The 16776-nt window shown below is 26.2% G+C and overlaps 14 protein-coding genes across 14 annotated transcripts; 5 read left to right on the top strand and 9 right to left on the bottom strand. All coding sequences in view use genetic code 12, as the record gives it.

Annotated features, from left to right (window-relative positions):
* ARL3 (Arf family GTPase) lies at nucleotides 1-837 on the bottom strand (the record flags this gene model as incomplete). Its single annotated transcript, XM_051765477.1, has 1 exon — nucleotides 1-837. One exon carries the CDS (start codon nucleotides 835-837, stop codon nucleotides 1-3), a length of 837 nt encoding a protein of 278 aa, XP_051618787.1.
* A 617-nt stretch (nucleotides 838-1454) lies between these two features.
* Nucleotides 1455-2765, bottom strand: WBP1 (dolichyl-diphosphooligosaccharide-protein glycotransferase; the record flags this gene model as incomplete). Its single annotated transcript, XM_051765476.1, has 1 exon — nucleotides 1455-2765. One exon carries the CDS (start codon nucleotides 2763-2765, stop codon nucleotides 1455-1457), a length of 1311 nt encoding a protein of 436 aa, XP_051618786.1.
* A 389-nt stretch (nucleotides 2766-3154) lies between these two features.
* On the top strand, nucleotides 3155-3460 carry KGF54_004744 (ubiquitin-related modifier; the record flags this gene model as incomplete). The annotated part of the gene is made up of 1 exon (XM_051765475.1): nucleotides 3155-3460. One exon carries the CDS (start codon nucleotides 3155-3157, stop codon nucleotides 3458-3460), a length of 306 nt encoding a protein of 101 aa, XP_051618785.1.
* A 222-nt stretch (nucleotides 3461-3682) lies between these two features.
* KGF54_004743 (uncharacterized protein) lies at nucleotides 3683-4072 on the bottom strand (the record flags this gene model as incomplete). The annotated part of the gene is made up of 1 exon (XM_051765474.1): nucleotides 3683-4072. One exon carries the CDS (start codon nucleotides 4070-4072, stop codon nucleotides 3683-3685), a length of 390 nt encoding a protein of 129 aa, XP_051618784.1.
* Nucleotides 4073-4360: 288 nt separating this feature from the next.
* Nucleotides 4361-5839, bottom strand: KGF54_004742 (mannosylinositol phosphorylceramide synthase regulatory subunit; the record flags this gene model as incomplete). Its single annotated transcript, XM_051765473.1, has 1 exon — nucleotides 4361-5839. One exon carries the CDS (start codon nucleotides 5837-5839, stop codon nucleotides 4361-4363), a length of 1479 nt encoding a protein of 492 aa, XP_051618783.1.
* A 354-nt stretch (nucleotides 5840-6193) lies between these two features.
* Nucleotides 6194-6823, top strand: KGF54_004741 (uncharacterized protein; the record flags this gene model as incomplete). Its single annotated transcript, XM_051765472.1, has 1 exon — nucleotides 6194-6823. One exon carries the CDS (start codon nucleotides 6194-6196, stop codon nucleotides 6821-6823), a length of 630 nt encoding a protein of 209 aa, XP_051618782.1.
* Nucleotides 6824-6895: 72 nt separating this feature from the next.
* FGR16 (U4/U6-U5 snRNP complex subunit) lies at nucleotides 6896-7630 on the bottom strand (the record flags this gene model as incomplete). Its single annotated transcript, XM_051765471.1, has 1 exon — nucleotides 6896-7630. The coding sequence occupies one exon, from the start codon at nucleotides 7628-7630 to the stop codon at nucleotides 6896-6898; it is 735 nt and encodes a 244-aa protein (XP_051618781.1).
* Nucleotides 7631-8171: 541 nt separating this feature from the next.
* KGF54_004739 (uncharacterized protein) lies at nucleotides 8172-9221 on the top strand (the record flags this gene model as incomplete). The annotated part of the gene is made up of 1 exon (XM_051765469.1): nucleotides 8172-9221. The coding sequence occupies one exon, from the start codon at nucleotides 8172-8174 to the stop codon at nucleotides 9219-9221; it is 1050 nt and encodes a 349-aa protein (XP_051618780.1).
* A 68-nt stretch (nucleotides 9222-9289) lies between these two features.
* Nucleotides 9290-9511, bottom strand: KGF54_004738 (uncharacterized protein; the record flags this gene model as incomplete). The annotated part of the gene is made up of 1 exon (XM_051765468.1): nucleotides 9290-9511. One exon carries the CDS (start codon nucleotides 9509-9511, stop codon nucleotides 9290-9292), a length of 222 nt encoding a protein of 73 aa, XP_051618779.1.
* A 454-nt stretch (nucleotides 9512-9965) lies between these two features.
* On the top strand, nucleotides 9966-10331 carry KGF54_004737 (tubulin-binding prefolding complex subunit; the record flags this gene model as incomplete). The annotated part of the gene is made up of 1 exon (XM_051765467.1): nucleotides 9966-10331. The coding sequence occupies one exon, from the start codon at nucleotides 9966-9968 to the stop codon at nucleotides 10329-10331; it is 366 nt and encodes a 121-aa protein (XP_051618778.1).
* A 108-nt stretch (nucleotides 10332-10439) lies between these two features.
* On the bottom strand, nucleotides 10440-10976 carry KGF54_004736 (acireductone dioxygenase (Ni2+-requiring); the record flags this gene model as incomplete). Its single annotated transcript, XM_051765466.1, has 1 exon — nucleotides 10440-10976. The coding sequence occupies one exon, from the start codon at nucleotides 10974-10976 to the stop codon at nucleotides 10440-10442; it is 537 nt and encodes a 178-aa protein (XP_051618777.1).
* Nucleotides 10977-11403: 427 nt separating this feature from the next.
* Nucleotides 11404-12921, top strand: KGF54_004735 (cleavage polyadenylation factor subunit; the record flags this gene model as incomplete). Its single annotated transcript, XM_051765465.1, has 1 exon — nucleotides 11404-12921. The coding sequence occupies one exon, from the start codon at nucleotides 11404-11406 to the stop codon at nucleotides 12919-12921; it is 1518 nt and encodes a 505-aa protein (XP_051618776.1).
* Nucleotides 12922-13113: 192 nt separating this feature from the next.
* On the bottom strand, nucleotides 13114-14334 carry KGF54_004734 (6-phosphofructo-2-kinase; the record flags this gene model as incomplete). The annotated part of the gene is made up of 1 exon (XM_051765464.1): nucleotides 13114-14334. The coding sequence occupies one exon, from the start codon at nucleotides 14332-14334 to the stop codon at nucleotides 13114-13116; it is 1221 nt and encodes a 406-aa protein (XP_051618775.1).
* Nucleotides 14335-16079: 1745 nt separating this feature from the next.
* Nucleotides 16080-16511, bottom strand: MDJ2 (Mdj2p; the record flags this gene model as incomplete). Its single annotated transcript, XM_051765463.1, has 1 exon — nucleotides 16080-16511. One exon carries the CDS (start codon nucleotides 16509-16511, stop codon nucleotides 16080-16082), a length of 432 nt encoding a protein of 143 aa, XP_051618774.1.
* Nucleotides 16512-16776: the final 265 nt, after the last annotated feature.

Below are 16776 nucleotides of genomic sequence, written 5' to 3'. Positions count from 1 at the left end.
TTACCTATATTCGGGTTTCTTATTTCCCTTATTATAAATTAGCCTAGTAACTAACCACTCTAAACTTTCTTGTAAGCCTTGATTTTCTAAAACACTAACAGGTAATAATTTTGAGTCAGTTGCTTCTAATTCACTTACTAATTTTATAAATACACCAGTCTTTAATGTTACTAAATCAACAGCTTGTGGTAAATCTTGTTTATTAGCAAGCATTAATATTGGAACATTTACTGTCCCATCTACACCAATCATTCTTTCAGTATCTTGAACATCATTATCATTATCATTCAACAACCAACTATCATGATGTGCTATATCAATTAAAGTTTCATAACATTCTTGGAATCTGGCTGTATCTGTTGAGTCTATTACAAATATTATACCATGACATTGTTTGAAATATCTTGACCACATATTTCTTAAGGATTTTTGACCTCCAAGATCCCAAAATTTTAGATTTATATTTTTAAATTGTGATGACATTGGATTTGATTTATCAGATGATTCAAATTTGATTGTTGTTGTATTTTGCCCTACTGTTGGCAATATTTTTTTAGACTTTAGTATTGAGGTTGTTGACCTTGGTTCTTGTTGTTCCTCATTCCCATTTGGATTGGTATTATCTGATTGTGAATCATTCTGTAAATTGGACGTTAGACTATTTGATTTCTTATTTAAATCATTTTTGGTGGAAGTAGTAGCTGTTGTTGAAGGATATAGTAGTTTTATATGTTCTAAAAATGTAGTTTTACCAGCATTATCTAGTCCAAGTATTAATATATTATATTGTTCTCTTTTGGTATATTGAGTATACAATGATGATGCTAAATGAAACATGAAAAGTTTAGTTCAAAATGATGGCAATTGTAATTAAAGGTGTGAAATTGAGTTGTACACGGATGAAGTATGTTGTTGAACTAATTGAACTATTAATTTAAATTTGTAAATCTTGGTTGTAAATTAAATTGATAAGTAGATTTTGTTGATCTTTAAAAAAGTAAGAGAGAGTGAAATCTCGTAGTAAAATAAAATCGTAAATTTTTTTATTTTTCACATCTTTCTTCTTCTCTTCTTCTTCTTCTTCTTCTTCGTTTCTCTTACTTTAAAGTTAAACTCAAGTGTATGTTTTCAAAATGATCTAAATTCATCAATGAATCAACTTTAAAATTTTAATGATGAATAATTTGATAGGGACAACTGAGTTTTCAAAACATTGAAGATAGTTGTTTATTTAAGATAGTAGAAAAACAGATCTGATTATAATTTTATAATATTGATGATGAATTATAAGGCATAGAAAGAATTATAGTACTAACAAAGATGACGATAGTCTTATAAATAGTCTTAATATTCAAAGGTCAGGTGATAAAACTAAGTTTCACAAGATGACATGACAGATCAAAATTTTTCAAAATCTATTATTTCACTTTTATTTTATGACAACCTATACAAATCTATACTATATATACGTAACTAACTACAAATATGATCCATGATATTATAACCAACGCAGTACTAGCGATGTATAACCAAGAGTTTGAAATGTCCCAAGACCTTTTGAATTCATCATTTGCTAAATGTCTAACAGTTACAACTTTTTTATCTAAAATATAGCTTAATCCATTTCTCTTATAATCCAACTCAAATGTAAACATACCATGATGATCTGGAATTGTGAAATTGACATAATATGCAAAACTATCCAAAGTTGTAGAGTTTTCTTTTGAACTTACTGGTCCCATAGGTAATAAATTCAATCTTTGATAAGGATCTAACATTTTAAATGACATTTGTAAATTATCCTCTGTATTTTCGACTTTATATGGCACCCATTCTCCATCCACTAATTCTGACATTCCAATTGTATAGATGGCATTGTCTTTAATTCTATATAAATGAGGATTTAATTTTGTAGGTTCATTATCATTTGAATGTTGAACAAAATCTAATTTTATAACTCCAGTTTCTTGGAAACACCATTTATATAATGATTCATCATTTAATAAGTCAATTGATCCGATCCATACTAATCTTGCATTATTTAACGCTTGGAATCCCACGGCTAAATAACCTTGTTCTCCAAAAGTCCAAGTTGTTTCACCATGAATTGATTCTCCAATTTTGTTAGTGTATCCGGTTTTAGAAGATTTTAATATTGGTTGGATTAAATCATTATTTGAGATTAAAACTGTATTCCCATCATTATACTCAGCAGTTTTCAAGTTATTTATAATCTTATTACCAGGAATTAAGTTGGTTTCTTCATTCAATTGAATTTTATTATTTTTGGAATTAAAATGATCAATGAATTTGTAATTTTTAGGACTTGGGTAAATTCCAATTTCATTTAAGAATGATCTAATTCCATCAGGTAAAGTACTTGAAGACCCACCGACTGCAAAAATATTTCCACCTTCATTAATGAACTTTGTTAATGACTCTTGATTCAAATTTGATTTATTCTTGATCCCCTTTTTCAGTGATGGTAAAAGAATTAATTGATCGAACCTTAAATAATCTTGGTAAAATAATTCAACTTCTTCATCATTATAATCAGCAATTGTTAAATCATAATTCTCTTTTAAATAATTTACAAATGTTTGAATTTCAGGACTCAATAATGATATATCTGTACTGTTTAAAGGTATTAATTCTGGGTCATATAAAATTAATGCATATTCTTTTTCTGATGATTGTTTTGATGACACGGCATTCACTATAGTTAAACATAAACAACTTATTAATAAATATATGAATTGACGCATGATAGTAGGTGAATTGAAAAGTATGAATTAGTAAGGTCAATTGGTAATTTTTCAGAAAAAGAACAAACTTGACAGATTTAAATTTCACTATGGACTTGGTAGCACTGGTCCATTTTTTGAGACACGCTTTAAATAATACACTTAGCTGACAGTTTTAGTTTAATTTCTTGTATAAATTTTGTAGTATAAATTTCAATTAATTAGACGTTGATTGTGTTTTGAATCGAGCGTTTCCCGGTTCATAAAATTCTGAAGTTAAATGAGAATTTTACAATTCAAATTGAATTATTCTTTATGTTTTGATAGTAAATAATAATTTTTGTGGTACAAATTTATTTCAAACATCTCATTACCTTGGTACTAATAGAATCAGTATAAACTAACATATAATGCCAATCAAAGTTAAAGTAGAATTTTTAGGAGGTCTAGACATAATATCATCATCTCAAAGAGAACATAAAGCAGTACTACCATTTGAAGAAGGAGAAGCGACGATGAAAGATGCCATACAGTATATTTGTAAAAATATTATAACTGATCCAAAAGATATACCTGTATTTATAGAAGATGATAGTGTAAGACCTGGTATATTGGTTTTAATTAATGATACGGATTGGGAATTAGAAGGCATGGATGATTATGTTATTGAAAGTGGAGATGTTTTGACTTTTACAAGTACTTTACATGGTGGTTAAAAACTAAAGCAGATAGGGTCATCATTACCAAAATCCTCACTGGATAATACTGCCATTCATTGTCATTCGCAGGCTTGGTACAGACAAAGCAACAAATGGGACTGACATAAGCTGTAGATATAGAGGCAGTATGCATCAACTGAGAATATTATCACTCATTATTCATTACAAATACCTAAGTAAAATAATAAATGCCTAGATAAAGCCCACTATACTTGTATATCACTTTTCAGCTTCTTTTTTCAATCTCGCAAACTCTTCTTCCATCTTCAGTTCCAACACTTCAAGTAAATTCTTATAGTCATTTTTCAACCTAATAATATGAGTACGTATTAGTCTAATACTAACAACATCAATGTCAGATCTTGGGAACCCATCTTTTGTCACGAGTGGTGAGTCCATATCTACATTATGTTGGTATTTCAATAAATCGAACAAGTTCTTCAATTGTGATTCTATATTTGTCTTGATTTGTGATAACTCTTGGAAAGTCTTATGCGGGAATTCTGATTTATCGTATACTTTGTACTGATTTGGATCTAAATTTAGGGATTTCATTAATCCTTGAAAGCCTGAATCATTTGACTCTGATGTAGAATTTGATGTTGACATTGTATAGGTTGTGGTAATTGAATAAACTTGATTGTAAGAAGTGGCAACTAAAATTGGTAAAAACGTATTTTGCAACTATATAAAAAACGCAATCTCTACTATATTGTTATTTATCAAAAATTTACAACCAATTTTCAATCATTCTACAATCAAAAATTTAATAACCTAAAATGCCCGTGTAAATTTAATAGTATACAATTCTATGTAAAATTTATAAATTACCAAACCAGAAAATCAAACTGTCTAATGTAATAAAAATTATGAACTTTTTTGTTTTTGCAAAATTAATTAATGATTACCATTGTCAGTACTCATTGCAAAAGAATATGTACTTACAGCTTCAACGTCATCATCTTCATTACCTTCACTAATTTCTTTCCATGATGCAATTGTCAACAAGACAAACCCAATAATAACAAAACAATCACCAATCAATTGTTGCAAATCTAAGGCATTACCGAACACAACCCATTCAACAATACCAATAACGAATATAGTTAATAATGAACTTACTGATGATAAAACTGGTGAAGTCAATGCCATTAATGATAAGAATGATGCACTAAATAATAAGTTACTTATAATTGAACCTGATATATAGAGCCAAATAGTTTTGGTGTTATCTCCATAATTGAAAAAATTGAATTTGTGAATATGAAAAACTTGCAAGAAGATAATTAAAGTCACCAATATAATCAAAGTATATGATCCAATTAATCCCATTACAAAATTTGCAAAAGTCAGTTGTCTTCTTGGTGTTATGATTTTAGATAAGTGTGCTGGTATACAAAGATATTTTTTGTACAATACTTCATAATAACCGTATAGTATTGCACCAAAGAAAATTATAATGTTCCCCCAAAATCTGTAAGGATATGGATTTTCTGAATCAGTGTCGTCTCCACCACTATTTATGTCTGAACTTGATGAATAACTTACTATGAATACTCCAATAATTGCAATTATGACTGAGTTGACTTTTAACCATGAGAATTTTTCATTTAATAATGGTATTGCAAATGCGTAAGCAGTAAAAGCTGAGCAATTATATATAGCAGTAACATCGGCTGCATAGGTCATTGACATCGCTCCATACCATGTAAAACCTGCTATTGTCAATACACAAGTGATCAAAAATGTTTTAAGTGCAATATATTTTATTGCTGGAGTTTTGAAGAAAGTATAAATGACATCAGATATTGAATTTGTATTTGATATATGCACATTTGAGTCTATTAGTTGATTTAAATGCTTCGTGGTTTTATCATTATTTACATTTGCTTCATAAATTAATATTGATGTATGATAAACATTATGAAATTGTTTTATAATTGCCTTTTTAAAATACATATACACGTTGATTTTTTGTATTGGAACTTCTTGTTGATTTTGATGTTCTTGATCGTCTAATAATCCAGTTGATGAATTTAGTCTTTGATATTGTATGCCAGATGCAATATCACCTCCATTAATCTTTTTTGAAATTTTTTCATCTTTGATCTTTTTATTTATTGTTCTCCATAAACTTATTGATATTATTTGTATTGGCCATAATAACCACCAAGATCCATGAGTAACTGCTAATAATAAAATGGGTTCACTAAATTTCAATTTATATGCTTGTGATGTGAATTCAGTTTGTAACACAAATGATGTTAATGATATTAGAAATAATACTACAATAAATATTATTTTGGTTTTGGATATTTCATGAATGCTTGATTCAGAATGCCTTTCTGATTGATCTAGCAAATTCGTTACTGCCATTTGAATATTATTGATTTTATTTTTAATTTATCTAATAGGATATTCTAAATGTGGTTCTGATAATGGTAATTTCGGAACAATTCTATTTTATTCTAAGAAGTTTTAGATACGTTAAATATTTAATAACCGATCGATTTAAAATTTCACTCAAAGAATTATTTTAAAACAATGGAAATATGATGATTTGATAAGACTAAATGCAAGTTTATATATAAATTTGACTTGGTCCACTTGATTAAATTTTTAAAGATTCTTCTTTACTTGTTCACTAATTGCTTTTTTTTTTCCCCAAAACATTAATTTTTTTGTTCTAGTGTTGATTTTGCACCCAAATTTAATTTAACTAAATATAAAATGTCAAGAAAAGAAGTTCCAGATTCTTTAATTGAGGATGCAGAATTAACAGATCCTTCAATTGCAAAATTACCAGCACATAAAGTCAATAAAGCTGAATTGAAAAGAGAAACAACATTAGCTCCAGATGCTACTCAAAAAGAAATCAAAACAGTTGTAACAAATGATGAAAAAGAAGCTACACAATGGAATGTTCAACATGGCATTAAAGATCCAAAAGAAACATTATTACAAGAAGCAGAAGATGTTGATCCAGCAATTGCAAAATTGCCAGCTCACAAAGTGAATAAAAAAGAATTAAGAGAAGAAGAAACATTAGGTCCAGATGCAACAAAACAAGAAATTGACACAGTCGAGGATAATGATTTTACAAGAGATGAACAAGAAGCAACAGAATGGAATATTAAACATGGTATTAAAGATCCAAGAGAAACTTTGCTTCAGGAAGCAGAAGATGTAGATCCAGCAATTGCAAAATTACCAGCACATAAAGTCAATAAAGCTGAATTGAGACACGAAGAAACATTAGGTCCAGATGCAACAAAACAAGAAATACATATTGTTGATTCAAATGAACTCAAACAAGGTGAAAAAGAGGCTGCAAAATGGAATAAAGAACATGGATTTTAAGCTTTACTGTAATTGTCATAGATTTTTAAATTGAAATATTAATACATGTATGAAATTTATATTATGTACAGATTAATCACTATCACTTTGATATGAGCTCTCATTCTCATCGTCAATTTCACTAGCCTCTATTAGTTCTTCACCATCTTCGAAACTTTCCTTTTGTATTTCATCTTCATCAACAAAATATTGTCTAGGTGCAATTAATCCTTTTTCAACTAAGCTAAGTCTTGGTATTAATCTTGGTAAAATGATATCAAAAACTCTATCATTATTTAATAAGTCATCAATGAATTCATCCATATAAATAATTGCAAAATAAATTGGTTGTTTAAATTCATTCAATTTCGGACTTTTATACTTAAATTTTAGTTTCCTGTAATCTTTCAAATATGAATCAAAAATGGTATAGATCTCCTCTGATTTGTATACTAATCTAATATATAGTAGTGTTAAGCAAGTTAGATATTTAAATTCATTAAAATCCAATTGATTTAAATAAATTCGTATAATCTCAAAAGACGGTTCGATCTCCAATAATCTCAGTAGACATTGTAAAAAAGGAGACGGCCTACCTATTGAATCAACACCTCCAATATAATTTATATGTTTTGTTATAATTGTTAAAATTGTTGATTCGTTTGTTAAATATAAATATTGTTTATAAAATAATGAATCTTGAATACGATGTCGTATGATGGGTTCTATTAAATTTGATTTATTTAAAACGTTTCTTTTATCATGATAATTGGCTTGTTTCTTATGGTAGACTGTCGATGATGATGATAAGTTCTCATTATTTGACATAATATCAAACCTTGTAGAATCTTTAAATCAGATAATCAGGTTGTCTCAATATAAAAACTCAGGTCGATTTGGTAGCAAAAAGCTTTTATGCCGCACTTTGCCTGTTTTGTACCAGCCTTTTAGATAATTTCACAATCTAAAAATATGATATTCAAGTAAATAACCACATAGTCAATAGATTGTCTATAAAATGATTTAAATGTTCGACAATTCTACTAAGCATTATGTATTTTGATTTTTAACATAATTCATTTAGCTCTTTCTTACATTCAAATTACTTACTTCTCAAAATATTGTTACATTAAAATTAATTACCCTTGTTAATTATTTAATGTGAATTAACTAAATTTATTCACAAGGAAAAAATTAAATTTAAAAATTTGGAAACTGAAACACTTTACAAATCAACAACTTTTCTTATCTTTTGATAATCTTACCAACAATTATTATTGATTATTAGTGGGACGAATACAACAATCATATCAACAAATCTGTTTTTACCAAAAATCATTAATCAATTACTCAATAAACTATCACAGTCATGTCTTTCAAATTCCCATCATTTGATTTAAAATCAATTCAAGATTCTTTACCAACTGTTGATCAAGTTCGTGAAACTTTTTCCAAAGTGACTCCATCAAATGCAACAATTGATCAATTTAAAGAATCTATACAACAAACCACAAACAAAATAAATGATCAATTAAAACAAGTTCAAAATTTAGCTAATATCAATAATAACAATAATATAGAAATTAGTGAATTACCACCAGATTATTTACAATTAGAAATTAATTGTGATTTATTATTGAAATTATATACTGATTTAATCACATTTACAAATGAAACTTATAATGATGTAAGTTATGATTATCCACCTGCAAATTATACAATAAATAAAATAAGAGATGCTCATGTTGGAGACATGATTAGTTCAAAATTTAATCAATTGAAAAATGTATCATCACCACAAGAATTAGAAAAAGTCTTGTTGGGTACTAATGAAGATAATTCAAAAGCTGATATTACAATTCAACCAACTTCACCAGATTTACCAAAAACCTTATTTGGACATTTAAGTGAAATTTTATCAAAACATTCTCAAGAATTAACAAAACAATCAACTCAATCGGATGAAATAAATTCAAATAAATTATCATTTATATTAATGCAAATTTCTTCCACTTATCATGAAATTGGAAGTTCAAGATTAGAGCAAGATCAGAAAATTATGAATCAATTAAACCAAGAATTAGTTGATATTTTAAATAAACAATTTATAAAAGTTAATGAATTAAGAAAAAAAGTTTATTTAACAAGATCACAATTCGATCAATTAAGATTTAAATATGAAACCACTGATCCAGAAAATGAAGAGTTAATTTCAAAAGAAGATGAATTAGTTGGGGCTACTGAATTAGCAGTTATTGAAATGAAAAAAATCTTGAAACCTTCTAAAAATGTGAACTTGTTGAAAGTTTTAGTACAAGCTCAAAAGGAATATTTTGAATTTGGTTCAAAAAAATTAGGTGATTTATTGACTAATTTAGATAAAGTTTCAAAAGAAGTTGAAAAAGATGATGAAGAATAATTTGGCAACTAATATATATTTTTGATAAACTTACATAAATATATTCAACCTAGGTATATTACTGTCCGTTATTTTTTTCCAATATCTCTATTACCTTCAAATTGAGGTAATGACATAACATGAACTTTCTTGAAATTTTCATCTTTCTCTTCAAATACTTTTCGAACTCTTGCATGCAGTGGATAAAATCTAAACATTAAAATAGCATATATCCCATAACCAACTCCTCCAGCTAATAATAACTGATTTATTGGAATTGAATTAAACGCAATTGGATTTCTAATAGACATTGTTATCTTTGTAAATGTTTAATTACCTATTAGTCAAGAAGAATAAAATATGAGTTTTGGGGTCACTTTTGTAGAGTTTTCTGTCATTATATAATTTCAAGGATAAAGAGGGGATTCTTATTCCACCAAACATTAAGTGACTTATATAAATAAAAGCTTAAATAAGAGTGTATGATTCTGCAATGTGGAGATTTAGTCTATAATTTAGTTGAGCCACTTGAATTTCGGCTTGAGTCTCACTTGTTACCTCGAGCTAACTTCAACCTTGCATAAACAATAATCACCGAAGCTTGTACCTCTGAAATAAGTGTTAAAAATTTTGCAGTCAAAGTTGGTTCCAAATATTTCTAAATTTCGCGCAAAATTTAATTCAGATTTTACAACCAAATCAATTCATACATCATAAATTGAACTCCATCATTCCTCAATTTACAATCCAATATTTCCATTCAAAATGTCATCAACAGAAGTAGATGAAAAAAAATCACAATTGTTACAACAAGAATATAATCGATATCAGAATCTTATACAAGAATTAGAATCTCAATCTCAAACAATTCAACAACAAATTCAAGAACATGTAATAGTAGATCATTCATTAACTGCAATAGAACCTGAAAAAAGACAAGGTAGGAAATGTTTTAAAATGATTGGCGGTGTATTGATTGAAAAAACAATTGATGAAGTTATTAAAATATTAAGTGATGAATTAAAACAATTAACTAATCAAAGACAAGAAATTGATAAAGAATTGAAAGCAAGTAGGGAGAAGTTGGAAAGTTGGATTAAACTGAACAAGATCAAAATAGTGAAGAACTAAAAGGGACATAAATTTAATAAATAAAAGATATACCTACACACCAATATATAGAATCAAATCAATAAACCAAACAAAATAGAAGTCATAGATAATTTTTTCAGTTATAATTCAAACAACAATACTTTGAGCATAACTAGTTCTAGCCTCAGTATTTCTACCAGAATCTCTATTAATGGCTTCCCATTTAGGTTCATCTTTAAACAATCTAACAGCTTTTATAGATTTTATTTCATTAGTTAAAGTAAATCTATGATATATTCCAGCTGGTAAAATTAACAAATCAAATTTGTTCAATTTTGTTCTTATCCATTTATCATTAGGATCTCTAACGTCAAAATAACCTTCTCCATCTACAATATATCTAATTTCTTCATCTTCATGATAATGTTCTTTATAAAAAGTGGTCATTTTGTTGTTGTATGCTTCTATATCATTATTAAAAGATGCTAAATTTAAATCTATTTCATCCCTGTTTTTATAATCTCTTTCTTTAGCTAATTTATCTAATTCTTCTTGTGTGGTTATTTTTTTATAAATTACTCCAATTGATGATAATTTATCAAATGTTACAGGGATTCCTGAATTATGTGACTCTGTGAAATCTTCTGGTGTGTCTTTATTATCGTGATAATATACTTCAACCATGTCTGAATGTAGTTTGACTAGATAGGTATTGTTGATTAAGTTATAGGGATTTAAGTTATCTATTTAGTAAATCCCACAAGGTCTTATGAAACAATTAAATAATCAAAAAATTGATATGTATTTGGTAGCTCTAAAAACTCAATTTAACCAAATTTGGAAACTGTGGTTGTAAGTCTAAAATTGATTCTTTGATAATGGCTTACAACCCAACCAAAACTTGTTGTAGATATGTATTAATTTTAGTTCAAAGCTGTGAAACGGTTTAAATCTGCTGATTACAATATTGTTTGATGAAACATTAAGTACATCACGTGTTAAGGGATTTAATCACCGAGATTTTCATGTTTACGAAAATCATACATTTTACAAAACGTCCTTTACTTTTTGCAACAACTACCTCATAACAACTTGTATATATTAACATATAATGTCATATCATAATCAGCGACATGACGGACGAATACAGAAACCATCATACACACCGAGGTATCAACAACACAACAATAACAATAATCAATATAATAACGATTCAAATGGTAATCAACACAACAATAACAGGTATCAATCTTATCAAAATAATCTAGATCAACAATTAGCAAGTCAAGAGAAAAAACAAGCATTTAGAAGAATAACAGATCATGGAAATAATATGACAAGATGGTATATTGAAAAATCTTTGGGTATCAACACATCAAAACAACAATCAATAGGTAAAATACGACCAGAAAGTTCATATTTAATTGATTTATTACCATCAATGGCTTATTCGTCAAGTTTTAATCGAAATAGAAAAAACAACAAAAACAATTTAGGTGTAATGGATTTAGAAACTAAATTTGTTCATTTATCTTCAAATAAAGTAAAACATTCAATAAATACAGTTAAATGGACACCAGAAGGTCGTAGATTATTAGTTGCTTCACATTCTGGAGAATTTACATTATGGAATGGTATGACATTTAATTTTGAAACCATTATGCAAGCTCATGAAAATCCTATATTAAGTTTAAAGTATTCAAATAATGATGATTGGTTATTAAGTGGTGATCAAAATGGTCAAATAAAATATTGGCAACCTAATTTTAATAATGTTAATAATATAGCAGCTCATTCTAATGGGATAAGAGATATTGCTTTTTCACCTAATGATTCTAAATTTTTATCATGTGGTGATGATTCAATGATTAAAATATGGAATTTTAATAATGGTAAAGAAGAAAGAACATTAACTGGTCATAACTGGGAAGTTAAAAGTGCTGATTGGCATAAAGATTTAGGTTTGATAGTAAGTGGATCAAAAGATAATTTAGTAAAATTATGGGATCCAAGAGTATCTGAATGTATTACAACATTACATGGTTTTAAACATACAGTAAATACAACAAGATTTCAACCAGCTGGAACTAAAAGATTGTTAGCTTCAGTATCTAGAGATAGATCATGTAGAATATTTGATTTAACTACAATGAAAGATATGCTAGTGATTAGAGATACAGATACTGATTTATCATGTTGTTCTTGGCATCCATTACATGCATCTATGTTAACTACTGCAACATTTAGTGGTTCAATTAATCATTATTTATTAAATTCATATATTCCAAATTCAAATGAAAGTATACCTAAAAAATCAATAAATTCAAATATAACTCAATCAACATCAATAGATTCAACACATAAAATCCCTTATGCACATGAAAAAGCAGTACATTCATTAGAATATCATCCAATGGGACATTTAATGTGTTCTGCAGGATCAGATAAAACAGCTAGGTTTTGGTCAAGAGCTAGACCGAATGATCCAATGTCTTGGAAAGATGCGGTTTATACTGATGAAAAAGTCGGTGCTTGGTATTATACTGTTAATAATAATGTTAATGCAGTAATGGAAGATCCATCATCTACTTATAATCAACCATTAATGAATCAAGTTGGTAGTATATAGACTTACAAATACATGCATTACTTAATCATTAAACGATTTTATATTAATTTCTCTCTATTAAACCTATTCCATATATCCATAAAATTTACCCATAAAAAAATCAAGATCAACTTAATTTGTAAAACTATAAAAAAATTCAAACATATTCTCAAAATATATTTTACCCCTCTAACTCTAAAAATTTCTCTCTAATTATTCTAATTTTAATTCTATCGCTTGTCTCGTTTCTGTATTATTATTGTCATTTTTAACATCATTATAATTTTTCTTCCAATTTTCAAAATTTTTAATATATTCATTACCAAATTCATTCATATAATTGCATTTAAATTCATTAATTAAATTAAAATACCATTCACTTTCTTCTAATTTTTCATTACATAATTTTTCAATTTCAAATGATTCACCACCATTTAAAAAATTAATATATCCATCAAGTTTATTATCATATTCAAAAATTTCTTCTTTTGTTACAGGTTGATAAACTTTTAAATAATGATTTATTCTAGTTTTAAAATCATATAATGCTCTTGATTTATCAACTTCTAAGAAATAATCAAGATTATTTAATTTACCATTTAAAATATTAAATTCTAATAAATTTAAATTTAAACATTTTATATCAAATATTATAATTTTTGGTTGAAAATTCGGTATATTGTTTATTTTATTAATTAATTTATTTCTTCTTTCTTTTGTTGTATTTGTTGCATCAAAAAATCCAATATTAATTTTATTAGTAATTAAATCTTGAATTAAATTATCTAAACACATAATTGCATATTCTTCTCTTTTTGCTATCCCTTCAGTATTTGAAGGATTAAAAAAATTTGAATTTGTTTGTTTAAAATTATTTGATATTCTTCTTATATCACCTGCATTATATATTTGTGAATTATATTTGGTTTTAGAATTGATATAAGTTTTAAATTGTTTACAAACTGTTGATTTACCACTTGCTGGTAATCCTACTAAAAGGATTATTAATTTTTCATTTGATGATTCTATTATTGGTTGTTGTTGTTGTTGTTGTTGTTGAGATTGTGACAAGTTATTTAATTTTTGATTTAAGTTAGATAAAAATTCTTCATCTTTTGTCGATATTTTAGTTAATTTTAAATTATTTGATGAAAGTTTGTGATTATACCTTATTGATCCATTTCTTGATAAAATTGGAGTTATTGTTGATGTACTTGATTGAGTTTTTAAAAGGTTATTATTATTATTATTATTTGAATTATCATCAAATATTGAATTTATTGATGATGATGAATTTTGTGATATTAGATTTTGTTGTTGTTGTAATGTCATTGTTGTAATTAATTGATTATTCGGCTGTTGATTATTAATGTTATTATTATTAGTATTATCCATATTTATTGTATCTTCTTCATATAAATTGAATATTGACATTCTTTTTCTAGATTCAAATGGAATATTATTATTTAGTTGATTTTTCGTAGTAGTTGTTTATCATTTAATATTTAAATATTAGTTTGGTAAAAATAAAAAAATGAGTCTTATATAATATTCAAGAACTTTGTATTTATAATAAAAACTTTAAATAATAGTTAGAGTTGATGGTTTGATATAAAAGAAATTATTATATCTATAAGAAAAATTATTATAATTATCATTGGAGACACATTTTATAAAATATAAATAAATAAATTTATTTTCAAATGATTTAATAAAATAAAAATAAGAAAGAAAATTAAAAAAAAAAACGAAAAAAGAAGGCTATCTTAATTTTTAAATTATTAAGTAAATTTAATTAATCCGAAACTCAACACAAAAAAATTAATTAATCCGAGATGTTCAACAATAAATTTAAAATGATGGTCTAACGGGAAATAGAAATTATATACATTTTATTAATTAATTAATTACTTAATTAATCTGAGATCTACAATATATAATTAAATTAAATGATTATATAGTAAGAGAAAAGAAAGACCAATTGTAGTAATTTATTGAATTGTAAACAAATTTATGTAGCTGGCAATGCTGTTATTAGCTATATATCTAGATATATAATATTTATGAAGTGTTTTATTTAGTTGTTAATTACTGTTTCAAATCTTTGTTAAGTAGAAAAAAGAGGGGAATTTAAAAGAAAAAATAATTTTTATTATCTCACCATTTTTTTTTAATTTAATTGACGCCTTTCAAATAATGTTAAAAATTATTATGAATAAACATTAATTAAGTAATTTAACAAGTGTTTAATACCATTCGTATTATTATCACTAAACTAGTAATATTATTCATACAAACGTAATGACTATGGTTAAACATATTAAAATTATAGTTTACTTATATACTTTTATAAAATATAGTAAATTAGAAACAAATAAATTGTTTTAAAAATCTTTAAACTTATCTTATTTTACTTTTCTTTTAAATAAGATTATAATTTGTTTTCTTTTTCTTATTAAGAAATTTTATGATAATCATTTAGCCACGTTCTTTATAATCTGTAACACTTTAAATATATCATGATATAAAATTTAGAGATTCTTCCCCCTTTTTAATTTATTTCTTTGATAAAAATAATAGAATTCAATATCTTGCTTTAATTAATTCTAATGATTTATTTGTATTTGTATTTTATCAATGTAAATTTGTTTGTACTTTTTTGATTATCTTATTGATAGTACTGTATATTATTTTAGTTACTACTCTTAGTTAATAAGAGTTCGGATTAATTATTTGATCGGTTATATGGAAAGTTTGATTAAACATTTAAGGTTATATGGAAGTTTTTAAACATTTCATCAATTATACAACACTTTAAAGTATTATGACTCAATTTTAAAGAACTTGCTAATTTCGGATAAACTCATTAATGGAAGAAAGGAAATTCATATGATAAAAAATTGATTAATACTAAAATGATCTTGTATTAAATAAGTTACAAATATTAGTTTAAAAGAGTGTCATTAACAAGGGTCTGATAAGCAGATTACTGAAATTGCTTATGGAAATTGAAAAGTTTTTCCCTTACTTACTATGGGAAAGAAGTTGACGAAGTAATGCTCTTTTGAAAATATTCATGAGTAGGACTTGGTCTACATTCAAAGCTTTATACTTGGATCCCATATCCTTATGCCAATTCTATCATATCTCATTTATGATCTATCTATATACAAAGAACCTTATTTATTAACCATATAACTTTTATCCAAAATATCTTTTGCTTCATTAATTTTTTGACTTAAATATAAACTACCATTTTTATCAGGATGATTATAACCCATTAATTTTCTATACCTTTCTCTAATTAATTTTTTATCTAAATTTAGTATATCATCACCTTCTATACCTAATATAAATAATGCTTCTTGTTCAGTCATTGTTTGATTAAAATTTTTATTAGGATATTTCAGTTTTAAAAATTGATAATGTTTATATCTAGGATCTGATTTTTTTATCCATGTTGAATCTTGAGGGTTTATTAGTTTTATATTGTTTAATGTAGCTATCATTGATGGTGTTAGATGTAAGTATTGTCTATATGCTGATAATGTTGCTTTTGTTGTTAATGCTAGTACTGTTACTCCAATTCCTAATACTATGGGTACAACCATTATTTATTGTTTTAATGAAATATAAAAGTTATGCTATTGATGATGTGGATTTGAACTTAATTGAGCTTTAACATAAAAGTTTGTAATATATCTGATTTCTTGATACTGGTTTTGTTTGATTCTCTAATTTTAGTTGTACTTGAATTAATAAACTGCCATATCTAATCTTGCAAAAGGAACCACTATGTAGACTTTATTACACAAAATTGTTATTTTGTTATACAAAATAACTAACTTATTATCTCAGAAAAACTTTACAACATAA

The sequence above is a fragment of the Candida jiufengensis genome (genome assembly GCF_024610255.1).
Source record: "Candida jiufengensis strain CBS 10846 chromosome Unknown scaffold1, whole genome shotgun sequence".
Taxonomy (NCBI): domain Eukaryota; kingdom Fungi; phylum Ascomycota; class Pichiomycetes; order Serinales; family Debaryomycetaceae; genus Lodderomyces; species Lodderomyces jiufengensis.
The sequence above is the reverse complement of the archived record's forward strand: the minus strand, read 5'-3'. Positions and strand labels throughout refer to the sequence as shown.